This window comes from Galleria mellonella, unplaced genomic scaffold (genome assembly GCF_026898425.1).
Source record: "Galleria mellonella isolate WM207_F2 unplaced genomic scaffold, CSIRO_AGI_GalMel_v1 utg35, whole genome shotgun sequence".
Lineage (NCBI taxonomy): Eukaryota > Metazoa > Arthropoda > Insecta > Lepidoptera > Pyralidae > Galleria > Galleria mellonella.
The window spans coordinates 5,075,864-5,098,387 of record NW_026442082.1 but is presented as its reverse complement, the minus strand read 5'-3'; the positions used below and the strand labels follow the sequence as shown (position 1 = coordinate 5,098,387).

At 33.9% G+C, this 22,524-nt stretch overlaps 2 protein-coding genes across 4 annotated transcripts in view; one reads left to right on the top strand and one right to left on the bottom strand.

Moving 5' to 3' along the window:
• Positions 1 to 22,524, bottom strand: part of LOC113517162 (octopamine receptor beta-2R) — a 247,966-nt gene that overhangs the window by 133,177 nt on the left and 92,265 nt on the right. For all 3 annotated transcript variants that reach the window (XM_052896836.1, XM_052896834.1, XM_052896835.1), the window contains one exon: positions 16,727 to 16,755. The gene's annotated coding sequence lies outside the window, so the exon portion shown is untranslated. The remainder of the gene's footprint in view (positions 1 to 16,726; positions 16,756 to 22,524) is intronic.
• Positions 1,757 to 6,536, top strand: LOC116412833 (uncharacterized). The gene is made up of 4 exons (XM_031908351.2): positions 1,757 to 1,828; positions 4,616 to 4,766; positions 5,637 to 5,782; positions 6,304 to 6,536. Exons 1-4 carry the CDS (start codon positions 1,768 to 1,770, stop codon positions 6,534 to 6,536), a joined length of 591 nt encoding a protein of 196 aa, XP_031764211.2. The 5' UTR covers positions 1,757 to 1,767.

Sequence of the window (22,524 nt, the reverse complement as noted above, 5' to 3'; positions counted from 1 at the left end):
TATAAATTGTAAAGTTCATTCTTTTAGTTTATTTTATAAGATAGTTCAATACCAGCTCAGTGGTTCAGCTGTCTGAAGTCCCAAGATCAAATTCCGGACCTTTTAAAAATGATTGCTTCTTACTTCGGAGGACAAGTAAAGTCATTGTACAGTAAACCACATCAAAGGCTTTTGTAGGTAACGAAGGCGGCCTTTATTCTAAAATATATATTTACAAGAGTAGTATTAGTTAGTAGCAAAGGAGTTACTTGCTAAATAGCTGTGTTTTTGTTATCATATAAGAAAAACAAAATGGTGAACTCCGATGTTTCTTTTCTTCCCGCAAACGTATCTATAAATATATTAATTTACCATTTGTTTTAAGATATTAACTTGCTACATTAGCATTATAAAGAACAGAGTTTGTTTCACTGTTCTCTCTCTTTAAATTTGGTCTCTTTACACATCTTTGCTTCATTCAATTTCATAACCAGTCTTGTGCATACAGGTCTGATTTTGAGATTCTTGTTTTGGGTGCGCTTACGAGCACAATACTAGCGGAACTGTAAATATATTGCCACACTTTTTAGCTCTTTACTTGAAGATTTCAATGTAATATTTTTTCCACGATTTAATTACACGATCAATTTGGTATACAAGATTAAGTGCGAACTTTAATTGCATCAACCTTGACCTTTTATATTACGTCTGTGATTATCATCATTGGATTTGAATCATTGAAAGAAGTCATTTCGCCTATCTTTATACCTAGTAATGCTAAGAAAAAAAGGATAAAATACAAAAAATAATAATAATAAAAACAAGAGACTGGAAGACAACCCTGTCCTTCTAGTGACATTGAGAAGATCGGAAATAATAATAATAAATCAAAAGCTACGATACATAAAAACATTAATGACAACTTTATACATTAAAATAATAATTATCTAGTAGCAGCTGAAATGGTCCCCACTCAGGTTAAGCTGCAACATGTTGCTGCACCGCAGATTTTCAGTGTGGTCACTACTCGATAGGTAGCACTCGAAAAACAAGAATAAATCTATAAAATATTATTAACAAAGTTAACAATAATTTACATGAAGGTCAAACAAATACACTAGTAAGTAGTATTAGACTCTATTACTAACAGTCCCTTTCTTCCTGGATTTCGATTATATACTTCTCGTAACGTGTTTCTTTCATCCTATAACTTCGGTCATTCAAACGTAGCAATAAAATATTTAGTTATTGGCATAGGCGACCAACTGTTGAAAATAGAAGCAGTCGGTAGATCGCATTCATGAACCATATCATCTCTGTGTTAACTCAGGATTGTATATCATAGCATCTAAATTGCAGTTTTTAAAAAGTGTAACAAATCACAACCTTTATTATTTTATCCATTAATTGACCACTAACAAACATAGAATAGTTCCATAGTTCACATAAGCGACGGTCCTAAACGTGTACATAGATAAATTTGCTACAAAACTTTGACCATTATGATCAAACTTTAATGACTTTAACCTTAACCTTTCGTAACAAATCTGTGAAAACTGGATTTCGAGTCATTATACCCTTTCCATCACAGATTGTACATCCCATAAACGTGGTAATCCTTTAACTTCCTCAAACAAGATAATGTTATTCCAATGCTATTACACTTATCAAACGGATCTAATTAAAACTCAGTACCGTTAACAGATTCATTAATAGATTATTAAAGTGGATAATATAAACGGGGAAAATTCAAAACTGACGCATAGTTAAATTTGCTTCGAAGAGAAAATGTGTTTGAAACTTAAGAATTTTAAGTTTGGCGTTGTTGTGTGTGTGTTAAGTTTGCAAAGTGAGTTAATAACGTTTGTACAATGTTCCTATTCTATTACTCGTAGTTCAAGAAATTTTAACTTCAAACGATTTCAAAGATTTCAAAGAGCGATTTGAAGCAAGGATGTTTTCAATTTGATTGTATTGTTATGAGTTTGTTGCGCGATGTCTTTGCCATCTATGGACAGATTTTGGATAAAGAGATAATTATTTTTTCTGTAATTTATAAATTGTGACGTATTGGTCTCGGGATAGTTTGTAGGATTATCTGCTGTAATGTTCGCACAGTACACCTGCAGTGCGAGCAATATAGTGGATGCACCATATTACTATTACTTTAAAGTATGGTTTTATTTGCTTAACGGATGCTTATGTTTTACACTGTAGATAACTATAATTGGCTAGCATGTAGTAAATGTAATGTAATATGTATTGAATTTTGTAAAAAAGCTGTTGTTATCCCAAATATAATAAAATAAAATACTCCGGCGTTAATCCTATAACGATTTTATAAAAGTTGAAACAATGGACGAAAATCCTAAATTACATGGCATATGAACTAACCCAGACTACGACGTAGATACATGAAATCTAGACAGGTGTCTGGCCTACACTGTGACACGTTTTGGCGCCAGAATAAATTGACGTTAAGACTGTGAAATGTATCTATGGTTTCGCCAGATATCATTTGTGGATTCCGCGACGACATTGTCGGAAAATTTAATTGTAATTTTGACTCTTGTCAAATTTTTCATTATACAAAATTTTTTTATGATTTAATCCCGCGGTTTAATAGTAATGTTAGCATAATTTTAGTACATCTTATAAAAAAGAGGAAAGAAACAATAAACGAATTTGATTGTCACCACTGAAGCATCCCATTTGAGGTACCACAATGGTAGCCAATGTAAAAGCAGACTAATGTTAAGCAGCTATATTTATCGCGCTTGATTCAAGCTGTTTGACCATTTACAAAATGATGCAGTAACTAGCGGACCCGAAAAACCTTGTCCTGCCTTTTGTTGTTATATATCTTTCTTTATATATAAATATGCGTGTGTGTGCGTGATTATTATGGAACCCTCTCAAAATGCCATCTCTGGTAAAATTAATTGTCACCTAATTGTGAAGCTAAATCATCCAAATATTTACTCAGTCACATACACAAAATTTCATCATAATCGTCCCAATGGTTTAGAATGAATGCAGAGTGATACATACATATAGAAGAAGTATCCTGAACCGGACGGTACATTTCTTGATTGGACGTAGTTAGAAATCTTCCCAATAAGGTAAGGCCTATGTTAAGCAGCGTACAGTCACAGTATATGATATAGTAAGGGAGGTAGGTTCATAAAAAATGATTATTCAAAAATCTTTCTAGTTAAGTTTACATAGTTTTTTTATTTTTATGTTACATATTATATAAAGATAGGAATGAATTAAAACCTCGGTCAGGGTCACTGACCGGAAGAAGGGCCAAATTAAAAGTACCCGTAACCGGCCAGCGTGTATGAATAGATTGATGAATGTTAAGGGAGCAAAAGAGGGACTAGAGGGAGACTTTGTACAAAAGTCGTTTGCTTGGGTACCTCTGTCCCATTCGTGTTTCAACCGTAAAGCAGTTGTATTTGCATGGCTGTGTTTCGGTTTGAAGGGTGGGATATGGCGTGAATTTACTGGGTACAGAGGAATAACACCTGAGTCCTCAGGAATGGCAAATGCCATGGGCGAAACAGTATACTCTGTTATGTCCATGGTATTGCTCATGTCTATAGGCGACAGTTACTACTTTCCGTCAGCTTGTTTGCCATTCTTAGTTGTATAAACAAAAAGTCGTCTGTTTGAATCGGAGCATTTGGGCGTCTATTGTTTCAGCCTAGACCAACGGGAGACTGGCGTGACGGATGTATGTATGTATATACAGAGTGAAAGGGACAGGTTAGTCAAAATGAAAACATCCGATTCAGATGAATGGTCTAAATTAAATGTCAAATTATTTTCCCGCTGAATACGCACCACCAATTAACGATACTTAGTTTTGACGCCGCGCAATGTATTTGAAATTTTGCGATCTACACGACGCGAGATACCTACAATGGACGGTCAATGATCAATGGCACTTCTTCGTAGATAGCTTTAGTATGCTTGTAGCGTTGACCTGACACAACTGATTCCGCGCATTGCGGTAAGATTTTAATGATAGGTAGATAGATAAATGATTTATTTGCATTACTTACAGCACACAAACAGCAAAAGACACAAATGCGAAGAGAAAAAAGATAAAAAAAGATACATGTAAAAAAAAAACTAAAAAAACAAAAACAAAATTAGAATGCATAAAATTAGTAACAATTTTTTTTTTCATGCGTGTGCCACAGTAATACAAAATGGCCACAACTCAGCTTTTTGCTTTGCCCTAAAAAGAGCAAAACACTGATATTCTGTTGTGGCCAAAAGTGAGCCTCGAAATACTACTGAAAAAAAAATAATAATAAAAAAAAGAAACTTAGATCAAATACATTGTGTGCGTTCGTAGTATTCGCTGTTTAAAATGCAATTATTCCATTACTGTTTTTTGGTATTTAATAGTATTTCACTATAAAGTATTGTTATTTATATATATTATGACATAATATCATAGATTACATGATTTTAAACGACAAAAAAAAAAACAGGAAAAAAATTAAAATTTTCCAGAAAGAATTTCCACTAGTTTTCAGTTCAAAATCTTGAATTCACTGTTTCAATTTCTGTCAACCTGTCTCTTACACTCTGTATATAAATATGTTATTTTATGTTGCAGTGCATATTATTCTTGGACATGTATTAACAACGACCACGACTGAAGCCACAAAATTCCGTTTCGAAGGTGTCGATTACTTTCAGCTACCGGACAACTTAAAAATATTGAATTATGACTGTTACACGATCAACATGGAATGTATTCGACATTAGTATGTTTTTCATAACACAGATTATCTGAATTATAAAACAATTGATTTGATTTTTTTTTATACAACTTAGAATGGCAAACAAGCTGACGGCCCACCTGACGGAAAGTGGTAACCGTCGCCTATAGACATGAGCAGTACCATGGACATAACAGAGTATACTGTTGATTGTTTGGCGTTTGATTATTTATATATTTGTTTATTTATTTATACATTTTTTTACATTCAGATTTAAAAAAAAGGACGAGACTCTCAATTCGGTTGTATTTTTTCATATTTTTTAATTCAAAATTTTCAAATAATAAAAAGAATTGTAAAAATTCTTTTTATTATTTGAAAACATACTCGTATACTTCCATATTGGTTACAAAGAAATTAAATCTAAATTGATTTGGCAGCTCGGTTTTTAAATGAAAACTAAACTGAATTTGCCACAACTGATGTGGGTACTTTTTATAAAGCAAAATATACTTAATTAATTATTTATTTGTTTATTTATTTGATATATTATTTGTTTATTGATATTGTCTTATATTGACACGATGGAGTCAATTAAACTCATGAAATTTATAGAATGATGTAATTTATTAAAAAAAAATCAATACAATTTTTGAATTGCGTCTTACGGCAGCTAACATAGTTTTTTGTTGACGTAAAGATACAGATAAAAAAAGTAGAATTTCTATTCATACTTGTAGTTGCAACACATATCGTCATAGTCGTAGAATACTGACGGATCTATATAATGTAATATTTGTCAGATCCGTCGGTATTCTACGACTATGACGATATATTGTTTATTTATTTGTTAGTTTTTATTTACTTTCATTATTTGTTTACTTAATGATCTATTGTACATAAATTTTATTTCAGTCCTAATTTAAATCCTGTGTGTGCGTACCGCATTCTTTCGCATCAATACAATGATTACTTTAACCTCTGCGAAGTTGAGTTGGAGAACTGTTTATATAGAATTCACCACAATGTTGACAATTATTATGGACAAGCGAGTTACGATAGTAAGTTATTATAATTTATCCACTGTTTGTGTTATGAATTTTTGGTGAAATTTCATTATAATTATGATATGATATTACTAGTTACTAGCCGCGACTTCATCCGGCCTATGTTCTTCTCTATACCATGTATACTCTATGTGTTTATAAAATTTAATAATAATTAGTTAAGCGGTTAAAATACTGAGAGGTGACAAATAAATTTGTAATTAGATGGCCAACAGCATCACTCTTAAGACATCATCAAGGTCTAACTGCGGTTGCCAACCCGTCTGCCAAGCATAGCAATTATTGGCTAAACCCCCCTTTATAGGTGAAGCCTATGTACAGCAGTGGACACTTAACTGTTATATGATGATGATAATTCACAAACTACGGATCATGTATGAGTGTATGAAAGAGAGAGTATAAATTAAGAGAGTGTAATCTTTTAATTATTTAAATGTAATTTATTAACAAACATATACATCTATACGAATTTTCTTATTTGTAATATTAACAGTATTATGCTATTTTTATTCTAGACAAAGTTTTCTTCAACGGTGAAAATTATAAATGTGAATTTTATGCAAGAATGGGAGAAGATATGGACGAAGCATACTTCGGTATGGCTTCGAGAGAACTAGACGAGGTCAAGACTGATATACTCAGGTCCATGATAAAAGAGAAGATGCCCAACAATGAGCTCGTGTCGACTGCTTCGCTGGTTAAAATGACTGGCGATTTTGCCAATACAACCGTTGGTAGTATTATGTAATTGTGTACAATACTTTGGTGTGGGGGGAAAGGGATTGTTAGTAATGGAGTTTGACAGCCCCATTGCTAGCAGTATGCCTTATTAGGTCGACCTCCACTTGGTTCCCCCTGAAACCATCGTGAACAATTCTTGTTGAATTCGTCACGATGGGCTAACTGACCTACTTCATCCTCACCTATCATCCTTCACTGGTGCCCCGCCTGTGTATACCGATAGCGCGGGTGGGGTTACCATTCCATTATCATTCATTAAAAAAAAATACTTTGGTGTTAATTTTAGTATTTTAATACACTTGTTATCTTATGGTTTATTTCTACTATATGTGCAATGAATAACTTAATTACTATTGAATTGGTCTAAATATGCCGTATGTGCTCCGGCATAGAATGGGCCACCACTATCTTTCTCGTGAGTATCATAAGAGGTGACTTAAGAAATTTATGGTCGAGGGGTGGACAGCAGCGTCCCTCTTAAAACATCTCTAAAAGCGTAACTGCGGTTGCCAACCCGCCTGCCAAGCGTGGCAACTACTGGCAAAACTCCTCTTATGGGGAAGCTGATGTCCAGCTGTGGACAATTAACGACTGAAATAATGGATCCGTCTAATTAGCTTTTCAAACTTCACATAATTTGTATAAACTTTTTTAAACAATAAAATTGTTATAGAAAAAATATCTTACACAGATAGCTTTTTTTTACACAACTTAGAATGGCAAACAAGCTGACGGCCCACCTGATGGAAAGTGGTAACCGTCGCCTATAGACATGAGCAGTACCATGGACATAACAGAGTATACTGTTTTGCCCATGATACCCCCATGCGTTGCCATTCCTGAGGACTCAGGTGTTATTCCTCCTTACCCAGTAAATTTACGCCATATCCCACCCTTCAAACCGAAACACAGCAATGCAAACAAAATTGCTTCACGGCTGAAACACGAATGGGACAGAGGTACCCAAGCAATCGACTTTTGTACAAAGTCTCCCTATGGTAAATCTATCTGGTAAATCTGGTAAATCTATCTACGTAGCTATTTCTATTATCTTATTATTGCATTCTAATGCAATCGCTGACTTTTTTATAGTCCTAATAACGAAAAATAATTCCATTATACATTACTTTTTTAATTTAATTATTTATATTACAGCATTTTCGATGAAATCACTCAGTCGACTTAATTTCCCCTGACACTTTGAACAATTATCGTACTATTTTAATAAATCAACTCAAAACAGCATTAATATATATATATATATATATATATATATATATATATATATATATATATATATATATATATATATATATATATATATATATATGTTTTATAACTAAAAATTTGTAACAGTATCAATACAAACTACGAGATATCATTATATAATTAGAAATATTAACGATGCTTTCTCCCACGAACACTCAGGTTGTGGAATGAGCTCCCTGCCAAGGTTTTCCCAAGAGACTACAGCTTGGGGTTTTCAGGGTCGGCAACGTACGCGTAATAACTCTGGTATTACAGGTGTTCATAGGCTATGGTAACGACTTACCATCAGGTGGGCCGTATGCTTGTTTGCCACCTCAGTGGTATAAAAAAAATATTAACAAGGACGCTGAACAACACGCAGTTGTAAAGAAAACTATTTGATTATTTAAAATACAAAGTTATAATAGTTTAAAATGACCTTGACAGGATCATCATTAATGGAAAATGATCGTCATCATCAATCAAAGGAAATCATAGGGGTTTGTTTCGTCCGTACTTTGAAGGGTATAAAAATAACCCATCTCAAAATTATCGTATCTTGACCTATTTCTCACTTTGGCTGTTAAAAAATATCAAATCCTGCAGAATTGTATTAGTTACTATATACTTTTTTAAATACATTTGTCAATGTACCCCATATTTGGGGTACATTGATACAAATTTCATACATACATATCTGTCACGCCTGTCTCCCATTAGGGTAGGCAGAAACAATGGAACGCCAAATGCTTCGATTCAAACAAACCTCTTTCGCTTCTTCCACATTCATCAATCTTGTCATACACGCTCGTCGGTTACGGGTACTTTTAATTTGGCCCTTCTTCAGCACGTCGCCTATTTGGTCGACATACGTCCGTCTAGGGCGGCCCCTACCGACATCTCCATTCATTCTTGCTCGATAAATCTCTTTCGTAATTCTTCTTTCATCCATCCTCTCCAAATGACCAAACCAACGCAACATTCCTTTTTCAATTTTTGTCACTACATCGTCTTTCAGTCCACACTTCTCTCTAACCACACTGTTTCTTACTCTATCTTTTAAAGTAATACCACACATACTTCTCAAAGCTCTCATCTGTACAGCATTTATCTTACTTTCATGCTTCTTCTGCCATACCCACGATTCGCTTCCATACATGACTGTTGGTGTCAGTACTCCTTGAATTATAGCAAGGCGAGCTTTGCTCGATACATTTTTACTTGACATAATCGAGAGCAGTGCACCGTTAACACTGTTTCCCGCTTTTACTCTCCTCTCAATATCTCTGTCACACTTCCCATCCCTCGTAAACAAAGAACCTAAATATAGAAACTCACTCACTTGCTCCACTTTTTCATCTCCTATCATAATCTGGCATGCCGTTAAACTTTCATTCCTCTCAAAAACCATTACCTTCGTCTTCTTCGCATTTATTTTCATACCTTTTCTTGCATACGCTTCATTCATTATAGTCACCATTTGTTGTAATTCATACTCCGACGATGCAAAAAGTACTTGGTCGTCGGCGTATAAAAGAGTCTTAAACAGAGACTCATTCATCCTGAATCCACAATTAGATCCTTTCAAATCGGTCAAGCAACTGTCCATAAATAGGTTGAACAGCCAAGGAGACGCTACACAGCCCTGTCTAACACCGCGTTCAATGCCAAACCAGTCTGTATAGACTCCATTTATTCTGACACAGGCATTTGAATCCTTATATAAAGATTTGAATGCCCGTATCAAATGGCTGCTCACCCCATACATTGCCAGTGTTGACCACAGTTCATTCCTCTCCACTCTATCATAAGCCTTTTCAAGGTCAATGAAGGCGCAGAAAACCTTCTGATGTTGAGCTAAGGTTTTCTCTGTTATGCACCTTAAGGAAAAGACTTGATCCGTACATCCCATACCCTTTCGAAACCCTGCTTGCACATCCCAAATTTTACTTTCCGTCTCATTCATCACTCTTTTAATCAAAATCCTAGCATACAATTTGCCTACAACACTAAGAAGGCTTATTCCGCGGAAATTTTTGCACTCCTGCTGTGACCCGCTGCCTTTATATAGTGGCACAATAACAGCTTTGCTCCAGTCACCTGGAACACAACCGGACCGCCAACATTTATTGAACAGCAGACACAGCAGGTTTACAATGATTTCTCCACCTTCTTTAAGCATTTCGGCAGATATTCTATCGAATCCCGCTGCTTTACCAAATTTCATAATCTTCATTGCATTCATTACTTCATCCATACTTATATCACTTTCACTGTCAACTTCTTCGTCCATTATTTCATTTTCAACATTCTTTCTTTCACTTCCACGTTCAAATAAACTTTCAAAATATCTCTTCCAATGATCTAAGACTTCCTTTTGTTCCGTGATAACATTACCATCCATATCCCTTATCACGCCCATTTTCGGATCTCTCTTTTTACTTCTAGCTGTTCGAACTAAATGCCAGAAAAGCTTTTGATTAGCTCGAAAATTTCTAGAGAATTTCCTTTCATACTCATCCTTACATTCCTCTTTCTTTTTGCTTACTAATTCTTTAACTTTCTTTTTCATTACATCATACTTCTCTTTTGCAATTTTTTCAATGTCACTTACATTACCTTGCATTCTCTTATTAGCTCTGGTAGCTAACAAATCCATCCATGCCTTTTTCTTTAGAGCCACCATTTCTTTCACTTCGCCATCCCACCATACATTCATTCTCATCTTAACATCCTTCCTCTTACTTACACCACAAACTTGAGTAGCTATATCAAAGATTCCGCATTTAAATTCCTTCCAAAATTCTTCTATCTCATAGTTATCTTTCTTCAGTAGCTCTCTAAATCTTTCATTCAATCTTTCTTGATACTGATTTCGAACCTGTTCTTCTGTCAGTCTCTCTACTCTTACTCTTTCTATTTCTGACATACGAACACGTGGACGATGTCGCCATTTATTGAATAAGCCACCTATTCTCGATATCACCAAAAAGTGATCGGTTCCGACATTCGTACCACGATAGACTCTTGTATCCTTCACTTTCGCTCTCAATCGTTCATCCACAACTACAAAATCAATCATACTTCTCTCAGTTTGCCTTTGCCATGTATACATATGAATCAGTTTGTGACTAAACAAAGTATTACTCACCACCAGATTTCTCTCCAGGCATACTTCTAATAAACTTTCACCATTTTCATTCACTCTTTTATCTCCAAACATTCCTAAATTCCTTTCATATCCATCGCGACGGATTCCCACCCAGCCATTAAAATCACCTATCAAAATAATTCTTTCATTCTCCTTACATTTAGTCATAATCTCTCTTACACTATCCCAGAAATCCTCTCTGACCTTTGGTGGCTTGGACATATCTGGGGCATAAGCGCAAAGGAGAAAAATACGGGTCAAACCAACTTTCAGTCGTATCCAGAGGAGTCTAGGACTTACAAATTCAAATTCTTTAACAGATGCATTCATTCTCTCTGACAAAATAACTCCCACTCCTTGGCTGCTTCTTTCAGAGTCATTAACTCCAGACCAGTACCCAGTATATCGGTCATAAGTAGTAATAGAGCAGCCTTTCTTTTTTGTTTCACTTACTCCTAATACATCAATTCTTCTTTCACTCATCATCTCACATACTTCGTCTATTTTACTATCCATACCTCCACAAACATTCATCGTTGCAATTTGGCATTCCTTTGCCCTCTTTTTGCCATTTGGGGAAACAGGGGAGACATGACGTGACGCGTGGTATAACGCATCGCCGTCGATGAGAAATTTGTCCCCCCCAGATACGATGGGACTGCCTGAGTTGCACTCAGGGACGGATTCTCCGGCAGTGCCGGTACCCTCCTGGGGTAGTTGCGTTTTAATTTCTCTTATCATTTTGAAAAAGAACTGCTCTTCTTAACATCGGATAGGGAAAGGAAATAGGTTACATTGGGAAAGGAATAGGTTATAAGGAAAGGAGGTGATAAGTGGAAAGGAACTATAGGAAAAATGGGGGATACTACAGCTACGGAGAGGAAATTTCAATTTTTAGTAAATAGGCTCTAATATTTTTTTTTGGGATATTTTTTTTTTATTACGGTAATTTTGATATATATATATATATATATATATATATATATATATATATATATATATATATATATATATATATATATATATAGATATCTTAATATAATTAGAGTGTACAAAATTTAGAAAAATAACCACATAGTGTTATTAATAATATTGTAGCTTGACGTAATCAGTTTTGTTAACCTTGTTTGTTTTGTTATAACTACGTAATTTTACTATATTAATATTTGCAATAACACATTTATAAGAATGTACATATAATACTTTGAAAGTTTTGAATCTGTATAACGTATCTACTGCTCTAGTTTAAACAGTATTTTTCAAAGCGTAGAATGCGACCCCTTGGGAAGTCCCCAAACCTCAACAAGGAAATTGCAGAAGTTCGCAAAACCGTAAAAAAAATGTTAAAAAAGATATTTGTATTATGAAAATAAAATTGATATCTATTTTAGATAATTCTTAATTAATTTATTCTATTATTATAATACCAGAATACTTTGTACATAAGTCGTTTTGGGACTTCTGTCCTATTCGTGTTTCTACCGTGAAACAATTGTGTTTGCATGGTTGTGTTTTGGTTTGAAGGGTGGGATATAGTAGTGAATTTACAGGGTACAGAGGAATAACACCTGTGTACTCAAGAATGGCAACGTGTGGGAGGTATCATGGGCGAAATAGTATACTCTGTTATGTCCATGGTACTGCTCCTGTTTATAGGCGACGGTTATCACTTTCCATTAGTAGGGCCGTCAGCTTGTTTGCCATTATAAGTTACATAAAAAAAATTAACCGATACCTATAAAAATAAACATATAGGTTACAAATCTCGGATAGTAGGAGTTTGCAAAATATTTATATTTATATTTTTTTTTATTTATATACCAATCGAGTACATGAAAATGTTTGAAAAATACAATGTTAAAATATACGTCGTACTTGTAAAATAATATTTACTCAGCTATACAATGGTAAATATGACAGAACAATTGTAATTAATTTTAAGATCTGCTATTTTCAATTAACAGTATTTTGCAAATAACAATTTATTTATTAATTCTGTCAAACCATTTAAACGCACGAAGCACTTTGCGTCTTCCTTCATCATGCGTACGGCCAAGCAGCGTAACTCTCTCCCTGCTTATGTTTCTGCATCCAAATACAATCTGGGCCAACTTAAGGCAAATGTCAACAGGTTATTCGTGGTCTTACCAGCTCCATCTTAGACCACATCGTCGCTTTCTATCAGGTCAGATCGAGACTTTGGAAGTGAGCAAAGAAGTTGGTAGTAAAGAAAGGAAGGATTTATGGAAAAAGGGAATACTGTGGTTGCCAAAGAGACGTTGAACAGAAACTGCAGTAGTCCGAAAGGCCCCTGAGTCCTTACACTAGAAACAAACCTCGTGGCAAACAATAAAAATGAATACTTTTGATTCTTGACAAATTATATCAAATAAAATTTTATTTAATATTTTTACATAACAGATCTTTTAAATCGTATTTTTTTTTTGTATTTCTACTAAAGTTTTGGAAAGTTAACTATTAAGAAAAAACTTCAATTAACACAACACTTAATTATATTATCAAATCTCTGTTATTGTGGTTTATTAGAAACGTGAATTAACGCGAAGATGTAAGTAAACTGATAATTTACGTTTAAATTATGTTTCAAACATGTTACTCCGGTCGTGGTCACGAGTAGACTGAGGTAGCGCTGTTATGTCGCCGTTTCCGAGGCAGTAATTTTTTCTTCTACCCACTCATTGTCCCACATCACATTAATTATATCACTATCTCTGTTAATCTTAAGCGTATTTATTTTTATTATGTGAAAGGGCAACAAACGAGACGCGATTCACCTGATAGTAAAAGATGTGTTATTTAAATATCTTATGCCTTAAAACACCATACTAAAGACGGGATCACACGGCATAGTATGGTCCAGCCCGTCCTTTCCCGTGGGTATCGTGAGAGGCGACTAAGGGAACTTAATAATCGGGGGATGGGCAGCAGCGTCCCTCTTAAAACGTCACCAAACCCTAACTGCGGTTACCAACCCACCTGTTAAATGTGGCAACTTCTGACATAATTTATCTTTATGGGGGAGGCCTATGTTCACTTGAGGATAGTTAATGACTGATATGATGATGCCTTAAAACATAGTCATTGAATTATTTAAAAGCACGTTCGTCATCTAAGTAATTGATTAGTTTGTTAAAAGATTTTACTAAATGTATTTCAATAACAGTTTTTCAATCGATATTATCTCGATTTTTATATTGATTATTGCAGGAATATACTAGTGTATACAAATACAAATATACTAATCAATATTCCATGACTTTGGTATATTAATATATATGGTTATATTTTTCCATGAATAATAATAGTTCTATTAACATGATGGTGTCTGTTATATTTGCCTCTTGTATAATATATATTTGTTCAAAATAATTTATATCAATACAATATTTGTATGGAATCCATTATAAAAGTGAAAGTTTTTGGCGACGGATGGATGAATTGATTAATGGATATATGTTTGTTACTCTTTCACGCAAAATATCTTGAACGAATTTAAATGAAAATTAGTACACCTTTTCCCAAGGTTTTTCTAAAAGATAACAGCATGGGGTTCTTCAAAATGGGGGTAAAGAGGTTTCTTTAGGGTCGGCAACGTGCGCGTAATACCCATGGAATTGCAGGCGTTCATAGGCTACGGTGACCGCTTACCATCAGGTGTGTCGTATGCTTGATTGCCACTTCAGTGGTATAAAAAAAATCGGTCTTTTTTTTTGTTAGGCAGGCAAAGACGAGGCAGGACGAGTAGCAACCGTCGTCCATGAACATATGCAGCACGAGAGGAGTCGCTTGTGCATAGCTGGCCTTTATATTACATACTAACCCAATACATAAGATGCTTTATATATTTTTGTATTGATTGACGCCAATAAAGCCACGAGATACAGCTAGTAAAGTAAAAATAGATACATTGATGCAGGCGATCATTCTGAACAAATATTTTCAGCAAATACATATTTGCATTTCAAAGGAAATTATTATACTGACACCTGAAAGATATTTTAAATAATATACATATATATTGTTGCATATAACATTTCAAATGTATATTTTAAGGGCATTAAATCGATGGCATTGGAGTAGGATGGTAACGAATATTATCTTTGTGTTTAACACTCGAATCGCGGACCGGTCATTTTGACCGATGTTTTGAATTCATTACTTAATATTTCCGAAATTTGTTATTATTGAGAGCTAAGTTTTTGTGACTTCATTTACCACTTGTTACAGCATGATACGGCAAAATTACAATTGAAAAATTTGAATTAAGAAATTTTTTATCTTTAAATATATATATATATATATATATATATATATATACACATATATATATATATATATATATATTAACTATCTCTTCTATTTAGATATTTATAGTTTATGGTTTTTACGCAATTAGTTCATATTAGTCCTTACAAAAAGATTTTATTATCTATTAAAAAATACTACAATTATCACTGTGGTTTGTATACTTAGAACTGTGGAAACAAATTTCGGAGATATTAAGTAATGAATTTAAAACACCGGTCACAGTGACTGGTCAGCGGTTCAAGTGTTAAAATTATGAATATGTCCCACAAAATAAGACGTCAATAAATATAATAAATATATAATTAATAATTTATCTTATTATCTTAAATGTTTATATTTCATATTAATATATCTTGTTTTTTATGCAACTTAGAATGGCAATCAATCTGACGGTCCACCTGATGGAAAATGGTAACCGTCGCCTATAGACATGAGCAGTACCATAGACATAACAGAGTATACTGTTTCGCCCATGATACCCTCCATGCATTGTCATTCCTGAGGACTCAGATATTATTCCCCTGTACCCTGTAAATTCACGCCATATCCCACCGTTCAAACCGAAACACAGCCATGCAAACACAACTGCTTCACGGTTGAAACACAAATGGGACAGAGGTACCCAAGCAATCGACTTTTATACAAAATCTCCCTTTGTAAAGGAAATTGGCAAATAAGAGGAATAAAGGACTTATGTGGGAAAGGAAAGGTGGGGACACTGCAGTTGCGGAAAGCACTGAGACACTGTAGCGGCTTGGGAGGTCACGGTCGCATACTCGTGTACCCTTATTCAAGAATCGGACAGATTTCTAGAGAAGAACACCCCAGTACATCTATATAAAGTATAGTATAGCATACATACATATACAGTGTAGCATCTAGTATATCAAAATGATTAATAATTTTCAAATTTAAAAACAAAACGCATGTACTTCTTTGAAAAAGAAAGAGATTCCTCGAACAATATTTAAAAATATATAAAAATAGTTTTCACTGCACTGTGAAATAACAGGTGAAATTTATTATTATTCATATACTAGCTGACACGGCAAACGTTGTTTTACCATATACGTTATTTCGAGAATTATACATGAAAATTTATCCTACTACAATTATTATATTCGATTGCCATCTTGCAAGCCTATTGCGGCATATAAAAATTGCGATTAAACAATAGGGCTTGATCGTAAAAGCGTTAAAATTTGAATTTGTATGTATTTTTCAATACTAAATTATATTTAAATAAAAATAAAAAAAACTTGTCATAAAAATTTTAAAAAATTTTTTAAGGGTGGGTCACCCTTATCATTGAGGGGTATAAAAACAAATGTTGGCCGATTCTCATACCTACTCGATATGCACACAAAATTTTATAAAAATCGGTTAAGCCGTTTCGGAGGAGTTTGGTGACAAACACCGCGACACGAGAATTTTATATGTTAGATGTACTATAAAATACTATAACTTACCATAGATTCATAGACTCCCAATTCACATCCTGAAACAAAAATAAATACATATATTATCTGAATTAAATCATTTTTAGAGTATGCCGTAAGAGGCATCTAACTGAATACAGTATACAGTACGATACACCGTTGCAATGGAATGACATCTCTTTTTGTTTACAACACACGGGGCAAATGAGTATGCGGCTCACCTGATGGTAAGTGACTACCGCCGCCCATGGTCACCCACAACACAAGCGGCATTGCAGGCGTGCTGCCGGCCTTTAAAAAGGAAAATAATAAATCTGGAAATAAAACTCTATATAAAGCCTCACAAACTTATTATGTCTATGTATGTATATGTACGTATTTTGCATGTGAAGCGATATTTTATGTTTGTGTATATATGTATATGTATTATTGTATACAAATATGTATGTATTTTGATTTTAAATATATGAGTTACTTTGTATATATGTCAACATATTTATTATTTCTTAATAGAAACATCTATAATGTTTCCTTCTATTATTGTACGCATACTGCCCGCTGGTAATTGGTGCTCCTCTCCACTCAGGGTTTGCTGGAAGAGAAACCGTCAGCTTGTTTGCCATTCTAAGTTGTATAAAAAAGACCTAATAGATACCTTACTAGGTCGACCTCTTGATTGATAGCAATGGGGACTAACCTCCCCATTACTAACAATCCCATCTATAAACGTAAATTGATGAAATGACATCTGTTACAAACGAATAATGACTCCACAATAATATGTCATTGTAGACAATTGCCATGCTAAATATAAAATCGTATGTCCCATTATATTACCTTTTTGGGTACAACGTAGCCATTTAGCTGATCAGCATATTATTCATCAATAAACAGACGTCATGACTGTATTGTTGCGTTCGTTAAATTCTTACGTATCGTTAAATCGGGCCAATGAATTGAAAAAATCCGCTCAAGTACAAGTCGGTTTCGCACAACAAGGGTTCCGTATAAAATCATCAAGTTAAAATTTTTAAAATAACTACAAATTTACCTGCTTTCGGATTTTTTTTCTTTATTTGTTTTTTTTTTTAATGCAATTTAGAATAGCAAACAAACTGATGACCCACCTGATGGAAAGTGGTGACCGTCGTCTATAGACATGAGACGTACCATGGACATAACAGAGTATACCGTTTCGTCCATGGTACTCCCCATGTGTTGCCATTCTTGAGAACTCAGGTATTATTCCTCTGTACCCTGTAAATTCACTGCCATATCCCACTTCAAACTTAAACACAGCCATGCAAACGCAACTGTTTCACGGTAGAAACACAAATGAGAGAGAGGTGCCCAAACAAACGACTTTTGTTGAGTCTCCCTCTGGTGAACTTGTGCTACATAGCATTACTTCTTGCCAAAATTCATGATTCTACGTCAACTGGAAGTACTCTATAGATTTTGATTCCCTTTGCAAATATCAAAATATGCGATATAAATGGAACATAGACGACCGTATCTTTTGATTGCGTCGATTCAGAAGTTTAATTTTTCCACTACTTTAAGAGATTGCAAATCTGAGTATATGGCATTAATTTTAACATGATACTTCCAGAACGTCTTGACATAAAAGGGCCTTGACAGACAGACGGACGGACGGATAACGAAGTAATCCTAGTAAGGGTTCCATTTTTTTCTTTGCAGGTACGGAACCCAAAAAAGTATTACGGATTACCTTCACTTGATATTGCTATACATTTTGCAAGAGAGATTTGGAATTAGACTAATAGGATATAAAGACTTTAACGACTTCCAAAAGGCGGGAGATTCTCAATTCATCCGTTTCTTTTTCTTGTAACCGAAGGAACAATTGACGTAATGTTCAAATAGTTAAGTATGACTTAACCAACTTAGTACCTACTTAACAATGAATTTGCATGCCTTAGACTATAAAGTGAAAATTTGTACTTCACAATAAAACAAGATATCTAAAAACAATGTTCTGGCAAATAAATGTATCTATCTATCTATATTCTTGTGTACCGATTTTGATAATTTAAGTGACAGTCACAAAACGTTCAAATAGTTAGATTTTAGGAGGTTTTATTTATTTATTTATTTACACTTTATTGCACCAGGTAAAAAGAGAGATAACAAATACAGTAAATATTAATGAAAAATGATACAAAAGGCGGCCTTATCGCTAAGCAATCTCTTCCAGACAACCTTTGGGTAGAGGACATTGAGAAAAAGACAAAGAGTACATAAATATTATCATATACAGATACATACATACATACATACTCATACATATATAATATATACACAATTAAATATATACATAACCTACACATACTTAACAGCACACATACAACAGAAAAAAAATGACGAAGGAAAACGAAGAGAGAACACAGGAAAATAGTACTAAAGTGAAAGGTAGTAAAATTTAACAGAGGTTTTAAAGCTAGTAAGAGTTTGAGTGCACCGAATAGAGGTAGGTAGTGAGTTCCATAGACGATAGGTTTTAGTTTTTATGAATGAGGGAGTAAATGTATAAATCTATTTGTTTGTAAATTAATAATTTCGATTGAGAATTTGTAACTTCATATTTCCTTAACTGCTCAGCTAATCTTTATAAAATTTAGTATTGTATATATATGTATATATATGATCATTGTTTTGTCCCATTATTAATGTAGATGTGTACAAATAGTTAGATATGTACATCAAAATAATTACTCCATATCGTATCACATATTATAACATATAATGCTACATAAGTATCATATCTCAACGCTCATTAAACAATTCCATCCGCGCATCTCCACAATGGCGTCTAATTTCAAACACGCTCTCACAAAACACAATATTTAACTAAATTAAACAATTAAACAGTCTTAAAACAAGATGGCGTTAAAATGGCGGAAATTTGAAGCTTAATTTGTCAGCGTACATTTATACGCTGGATCTCGTATATTTTAGGGCCATTTTACAACATTTGAATGTAACAATGTGAGAATAATAGCGGACGATCTCTTTGTAGTTTTGTCAATCGCTAGCTGTTTTCCACAGCTCTGCTCGCATGAATTAATACATAAAGTATATTCTGTGTGCTAAATTAGGACATAATCTAACCGTGTACCAAATTTCATTCAAATCTGATTAGTAGTTTTTGCGTGAAAGAGTAATAAACATTCTAGATGGATTTGTACATAGATCTGTCTTTACAAATATTTCTTTTAATTTAAAAGAACTGAATAAGACGACTGAATTTCAATGGATTTCAATACATTCAAAACCCATTTATATCTGCTCTGTATACGAGTATATGCAGGAATCTTCAATTGTTTCTTAAAAACAGCGATCTTAATAATCTTAATACTAGATACAAATACAAAATTAGTGTTCTGAATAAATATTTGAAAATGTTAATAGGTCTTTTAGAAGAATATTTATATTATAAATTTAATATTATAATAAGATACCGAAGAATATTTTAAATCTACCTTATAATAAATTTAAAATTGTTGTTAAGAACACTTATTGAACAATCCCTATTTATTACACATTAAACGATTAATTGAATGATAAACGTGCGTGGTGTTAGTCGATCATGCACAGGCTTTTTAATAACCATGTAATTTTGGACATTGTACATTTAAATAAATACAGATAATGTTAACAGAGATTCAAAAGAGAAACTGTAAAGATTCTTGCGAGTTCTTTTCAACAGATAACAATATTCCCTGCAGTAGATTCATTAGAGATGTCGATTTAAAAGTGCTTATAAACAAGTCTATGTGAACATAGATGATTTAAATGTGAAATTCTACCAAATATATTTTAACAGAGGGAGGCTTTGTACAAAAGGCGTTTGCTTGAGCACCTCTGTCCCATTCGTGTTTCTACCGTGAAGCAGCTATGTATGCATGGCTACGTTTCGGTTTGAAGCGTAGTATATGGCAGTGAATTTACAGGGCACAGAGGAATAACACCTGAGTCCTCAGGAATAGCAACGTATGGGGGGCATCATAGATGAAACAGTATACCCTGTTATGTGCATGTTACTGCTCATGTCTATAGGCGACTGTTACCACTTTTCATCAGGTGGGCCGTCAGATTGTTTGCCATTCTAAGTTGCTTGAAAAGATTCTATAATGAAGCGAACAACTAAGCTTTGTACAAAAAGCTTCAAAGTGCTATAAAGCTACAGTACAAGCGAGTAAAACCCATCTAATACGATTAAACGTATGAATTCTCTCTACTGCAACGCCTTGATTAGAGCACCATCTGGCGTTCTAATCAAGACGTTGCAGCAGCGAGATAGCTTCAGTTATATTAAAATATATAAAATCTAAAAGATATTATCTGCGATTATTTTATTTTGTAGTCACAAAGAAAATAAGGATAAATTGACCCTGTGATCTTGGCATAGAATATGCCATCCCTTTATTTCCCGTGGATTTCGTAAGAGGTGTCTAAGGAACTTGACGGTCGAGGATTGACCAGTAGCAGTCTCTCTCTTAAAATATCACCAAACTATGGTTGCTAACCTGCCTGCCAGGCATGGCAACTACTGGCAAAACCTCTCAAGGGGTTCAGTAACGAACAGTTAATGGGTGGCAACATTATATCTTCAAAAAAGCTAAATATAATGTAACTTAACTAGATATCAACTTCAAAGACCTCATTACAAATATTTAAATCATAAAAAGTTTAGTTCACGTGACTACAGATGGGGCTACACTCTAGATTAAGTACAAACGAATCTATCTATGTTTACGTTTTGGTCAGCTCAATGAGATATGAAAGAACAAGACAACATTTGTGTAATGGTAGAGAACGAAATGGTAACCCCATTTGGGCTATCAGTATATACTGGCTGGACACCAGTGAGAGATACGTGAGGATGAAAGCAGGTCAGTTAGCTTATCGTGACAAATATCACAAGAATTAGCCACGATGGTTTACAGGGGAAATCGCGTGGAAGTTAACCTGATAGGGTATATTGCTGGCAATGGGGCTGTTAGATCTAATTAATAACAATTCCCCCCAACAAGACAGCGATCGTTTTCATCTGATTTTATCTCATAGACTCGCTAGCAATAACAACGCTGCCTATAGATTCATTTGTACTTTGCCTAGGGGGCTGACTTGTCTATGTTTTTAGTACCAATTCACACGGCAGTTTAATTTAATTTTTAAAACTATCAACATTTCAGTGCTTATATTAAGTCTCCAAGATGTAAGATGTAATTAAAAAAACAAGGCATGATTTATTACTACAAATAAAGGAAAACATGAAATAAAATCCACAATTCTGTTGACCATAATTATAATAGCCAAGTCTCCTACACTTGGAGATCTGTGTCCAGTAATGGGACGGTAACGATGAGCACGTATATTCACGTACAATTTAGAAAGGCTCAAACATTCTACCAAGTAGGTCATAAATTTTTTTGCTATTTTGAATATTATAAAAAAAATAAAAAATATAACCTAGTCATCATTAAATAATAACCAGGAAATTAAACCAATAAAAGACCAAAATATGTCAATAGAATTTAAAGGAATTACAAAAACAAAAAAAGTGTGTAAGTTAAATATACAAATTAGAGAAAAGAAGTCAAAGAGAGTAATTTTTCCATAAATATAAAAAAAAAAAAACAGAACGCCACTTTCTCAAATTCTCAAGATTTAATAATTCTCTACTCTGTTTTCTTTTCAAAATTTGAGCAGTAAATAAAGCAATTTTAAGTACGACAGAGTATATTGCAGAAAACTGGTTACGTGACAGAAATATTACTTGTATATTCTTGTGAACATAAATA

Excerpts from the sequence above, each read along its gene's own strand:
- LOC116412833 (XM_031908351.2), top strand. The coding sequence starts at position 1,768 with ATGTGTTTGAAACTTAAGAATTTTAAGTTTGGCGTTGTTGTGTGTGTG. Across the intron at positions 1,829-4,615 it reads GTGTGTGTTAAGTTTGCAAA|TGCATATTATTCTTGGACAT; the intron begins GTGAGTTAATAA and ends TTTATGTTGCAG. Across the intron at positions 4,767-5,636 it reads ATGGAATGTATTCGACATTA|TCCTAATTTAAATCCTGTGT; the intron begins GTATGTTTTTCA and ends ATTTTATTTCAG.